This window comes from Myotis brandtii, unplaced genomic scaffold (assembly GCF_000412655.1).
Source record: "Myotis brandtii unplaced genomic scaffold, ASM41265v1 scaffold963, whole genome shotgun sequence".
NCBI lineage: Eukaryota > Metazoa > Chordata > Mammalia > Chiroptera > Vespertilionidae > Myotis > Myotis brandtii.
The window spans coordinates 477,195-482,173 of record NW_005371986.1 but is presented as its reverse complement, the minus strand read 5'-3'; the positions used below and the strand labels follow the sequence as shown (position 1 = coordinate 482,173).

General features: G+C 50.9%; 1 protein-coding gene across 1 annotated transcript in view; it reads left to right on the top strand.

The window, feature by feature from the left end:
• The window catches only part of LOC102260311 (cyclin-dependent kinase inhibitor 2A), a gene marked incomplete at its 5' end in the record, with an annotated part of 6,166 nt that extends 3,067 nt beyond the window's left edge, over positions 1–3,099 (top strand). The window contains 2 exons of the mRNA XM_005886207.2: positions 2–89; positions 3,016–3,099. Of these exons, the coding sequence (XP_005886269.1) occupies positions 2–89; positions 3,016–3,029 (102 nt within the window). The remainder of the gene's footprint in view (position 1; positions 90–3,015) is intronic.
• Between the last annotated feature and the right edge of the window lie 1,880 nt (positions 3,100–4,979).

Here is a 4,979-nt window from a genome sequence, read left to right as displayed (position 1 = left end):
CGATGCCTGGGGCCGCCTGCCCGTGGACCTGGCTGAGGAGCGGGGCCACCGCCACATCGTCGGGTACCTTCGCGGAGAAGGTCCTGCAGGTGAGATGGCCGATGTAAGAAAGTGAACTGGGAGCCCTAACCGGTTTGGCTCAGTGGATAGACTCGATAGAGCTTCGGCCTGCGGACCAAAGGGTCCCAGGTTCGATTCCGGTCAAGAGCATGAACCTTGGTTGCGGGCACATCCCCAGTGGGGAGTGTGGAAGAGGCAACTGATCTGTTTCTCTCTGATCGATGTTTCTAACTCTCTGTCCCTCTCCCTTCCTCTCTGTAAAAAAAAATCAATAAAATATATTTTTAAAAAAATAAAAATAAGAAAGTGAACTGGGAGAGCTTCCGCAGGCAGAGCGGAGCCTTGGGTTTCGGTATCCCGATCAATCTATCAATCGCGCTGCCTCACAGGGCTGTGGGTAGGAAACAGCCTCAGATGGACTTCCTCAGGTCAAAAGCCCTTCCATACACCCTGCCCCCCACTCTCCAAAAAATTCAGCCTCCCCGCAGCTCAAGGCCGACACCCGGAGCAGCGCCTGGAGGCTGGAGGCTCGTGGTGCACCCAGGGAGCGGCCCTCCTCCCGGGCAGGTTACCCTCCCACTCCTCCCAGGGAAGCTTGCGTCGGAGGAGACGCAGCTTAGAGCGCGGAGCCCATCCATCGCAGGAGCCAGAACTGGGAGCCGCGGAAGAAAATTAAATGATTTACTTGGGCCCCAGGCAAATGAACATCGAGTAAACCGCCAGCCCTAAGTTGTGCAAGTCAAGCTCGCAAACCCTCCCTTCCTTCCCAAGTCGCGGGACCAACCTTGGGATTTCCAAAACCAGTTGCAGTTGCGACCCGCATCCTCTGGCAGAGATCTGTCGTTCCGGCTCCCGGCTCCCATTGCAAAATGTACTCAATCCGCCCCTGCGCTCTAAGCCTAAGTGATGGGGCTTTTCAGAGCTCCCCCAGGGGCTCTGGAAGCATCTGGGATAGAGACCTCTCCAACCCTCGCCCCGCCGCAGCCGCCGAGGGGTTTGCTATACACTCCCGGAAAGAGACCCTTTCTCAAGCTTTTCCCTCTCTCAAGCTTTCCGTTGGCACCAGAGAGATCGCTCAGAGAGGAGGGTGGATGTGTCGTTCTTCCCCGCTCATTCTACCACCACAAAGCCTTTCCCCAGCCCCCACGCCCCCACCTCCACCCCTGCCCGCCTAAAGCGCCAGCTCCAACTTTTTTCCTGAAGGGGGAACCATTTTATTAAAACACTTATATGGCCCAAACCGGTTTGGCTCGGTGGATAGAGCGTTGGCCTGCGGACTGAAGGGTCCCAGGTTCGATTCCGGTCAAGGGCATGTACCTGGGTTGCGGGCACATCCCCAGTAGGTAGGAGGTGTGCAGGAGGCAGCTGGTCGATGTTTCTCTCTCATCGATGTTTCTAGCTCTCTATCCCTCCCCCTTCCTCTCTGTAAAAAATCAATAAAAAAATATTTTTAAAAAACACGTATATGAAGCAATATACAAAGTGAGCACGGATATTTAAAGGAAACATTGGCTTTGGAAATACTGAAATGTATCCGATGGGCTCAGAACTGGGGCACTAGATATTTTTAAAAAACACGTATATGAAGCAATATACAAAGTGAGCACGGATATTTAAAGGAAACATTGGCTTTGGAAATACTGAAATGTATCCGATGGGCTCAGAACTGGGGCACTAGCCCTGGGCTTGGGGGGGGGGGGGAGTGTGAGTGCAGCGCCTCGGTACCAGGGGGAGGGAGATCTCCTTTAACCTGCCCACCCTCTCGCTCCTCCAATTGAAGTGTAAGTCCCAGACTCCACAGCGGACGAGAGCCCAGTCGCAGGAGCAAGAGTTGGGAGCAGCGGAAGAGAATTCAATGATTTAATTGGGCCTCAGACAAATGAAAATTGAGTGACCCTTTATAACCAAAGCCAAGATTTGTAAGCCAAACACACACGCCCTTCCTTCCCGCCTCCCCTCCACTTCCCTCCCTCCCTTCCTTCCCCCCTTTAACTGAGAGCCTATTGTGTGATCAGACCCCTTCTAGGTAGGGCACAGAACTGAAGGAAACAAAACAGGAGCCCTGCCCTCATAGAGCTTACAGTCTAGGAATCAGACTTTAAACACTGTAACAATGTATTCTAAGGAATGAGTTTGTAAAACCAATGTGATGGATAAGAATGAAGTGTGACTAGGAGGGGGAGGCTATGGAGAGTGCTCCTGGAACCTGATGGATGAGGGAAAAAATAGCCGCTAGAGACAGAGGGAGGAGGGCGGGGCGTGTACACAACTAGATCAGAGAGGAGGACAGAAGCCAGATAATCGTAGGGTCTAGGTCAAAGAAAGGATGATTGGTCAGAATGCGGATTTTGTTCTAGAAACTTTAGGAAGCCATTAGGTGGTTTGGGAGGGGGGCCTGTGGGGGAAGACAATAGGACTGGAACCCAAGGCTCCCAGACTGCGGAGCGGCGCCTAAACTGGGGTCCTCTAGGTGGGTTCGCTGAGTCTCTCCGCCAGCATCAGGCGCCAGAGATGTTTGGGGACGTGCGAAGGGCGAGGCAGCGTCTTGATCTTTCTGCTCCTGCCGTCCAGTGTGACAAGCCCTGGGCGCCTGTAACATACCTGGCTTTCCTCTTGCACCCCCCCCCCCCCCCCCCGGGCGGCCGCCGGTGCTCCGGGTCGGATCACGGGAGGGGGGGGGGGGCAGAGCCCAGAGAGGCCAGCCGGGTGGACGCGCTGCGAGATCTGGGAGGCTGGGGACGGGAGGGGTGGTGGCTGCTGGCAAGGTCCCCACTCCGTGGACAGACCCTGTGCCCAGAGTTGGTTGATACTGAGAGGAGGTGTACATGCAGACGAAGCTATCCTTGTCCATAAGTGTCTGAATACCTGGTGCAGGCCTGCAAGAAAAAGGAGGAATGGGTCGCATATGTTTGATTTCTGATTTTTAATGTCTTTTTTTCTTTCTGCCCTCTGCAGACACCGGCGGCTGAAAGAACCATTGAAAGCCAAAGGAACAGCAGGACCCCGTGACCACTGCCCCTCCCCCCACCTACAATTCTTCCCCGCTTTTTTAGCTGCAGTTTATCAAATACAGTGGGGCCTTGACTTACGAGTGTCCCGACTAACGAGTTTTTCGAGATACGAGCCTTCTCTCGGCCGATTTTTTGCTTTGAGTTGCGAGCTAAAATTCGGGTTATGAGCCAGCTTCAGATACACCACCGCTAGTTGGCGCAGGGAAGGTCACAGTGAATGCCACAACATCAGCCCAGCATAACGTGTCTCACTCGTTCACTTTTTGATTTGACATAGGAGTAATTTGAGTTACAGCTCCGTCACGGAACGAATTAAACTCGTAAGTCAAGACCCCACTGTAGCGCTTTTTAACATTGTAAGCCGCTTCTTCGCTAGCAGATCTTTTCCCTTCCCCTCAACTCCCCTTTATATCTGAATTTATACATTGATAATAAAGGGTTTTAATAACCCAATGCCTGTTCCTGCCTTTTTATTGGGTTGGAGTTTTCAGGAGCGAGTTCGCAGGCCCTGAGCGCAAGGCCTTGCGGATGCTTCCCTGGGGAGCCTTGTGCCTGCTACCCGCTGGGATTACAGCCGGTTTGTGAACCGGGAACGCGGAGCTTGAACGAGGTGCGTGGCCTTTCCTGTTTCAAACTGGCAGCAAGTGTCAGAGCCAGGGCTCAATTTAAAAAAAATAGTTTCTTCCATTCGCTCATTCATTTGGTCAACAGTCACTAAGCACCTATGGGGCACCCTGCGAGGGGTAGAGCGTGGGAAGGCAGACATCAAATATCAAATACAAACGCATGACTAGAAATGTAAATGCACTTTCGTGGGATCAAAGACAGCGTTGTTTCTGAGACTCGCCGCCGTCCTTTCACGTATTCCTTAAAAATAAAAGTGCAGTGTAAGAGTACACCCCGCGGATTGTAAGACACGTGCAGATCTCAGGTAATAAAATGTCAAAAGTCACGTCTGAAGATGGATGAAATGCGGCGAAAAGTGGAAACCTTTCACTAGTTTGAAGGAAGACCTCAGACTGCCAGGCTCTCGGAGCCGCTTGGCCTTCCATTACTTACTATCTTGTTCCTGGTCTTTCAATCTTTCACTCTTTGAATATGATGTTAGCTGTAGCTTTTCCGTTTCCAGAATATATGTCTGTCTTTATGTCAATTCCACAGTTTTGATTACTGTAGCTTTGTAGTATGTTTTGAAATTGGGAGGTGTGAATATTCCAACTTTGTTTTTCTTTTTCAAAATTATTTTTGCTCTGTCTCAAATTTGTCCCTTGCAATTCCATATAAATTTCTGCCAAAAAGAAGGAAAGAAAGAAAGAGAGAGAGAGAGAGAGAGAGAGAAAGAAAGAAAAAGAAAGAAAGAAAGAAAGAAAGAAAGAAAGAAAGAAAGAAAGAAAGAAAGAAAAGAAGCCATTGAGCTTTCCATAGGGATTGCATTGGATATGCAGATCACTTTGGGTACTATTGCCATCTTGAAAATATCATGAACACAGAATGTCATTCCATTCATTTAGGTCTACTTTAATTCCAGTAATGTCTTGTAGTTTTCAGTGTATAAGTATTGCAACTACTTGGTTGAATTAATCCCTAAATATTTTATTCTTTTTGAAGCTATTGAAAATTGAATTGAGGCGCTGGCCGGTTGTCCTCATACCCAAAGGGCACATACAGGAATTAACCAATGAATGCATAATTAAGTAGAACAACAACCCCCCCACACACACACACACACACACGCGCGCGCGCGCCCTTTCGGATGATGATTCCTCGGGAGCAGTCTCTCTGCTCCCCCTGCCTGCAGGCTCCCTTGCTGAAGGCGGCAGCTAGAGCCTGGGCAAGTGCGATTTCCAGGTCCGAAGGCCGCCCGCTCCGCCCCGCTCCGCCCCTCCGCCCCTCCTCCCCGCCTCCCCG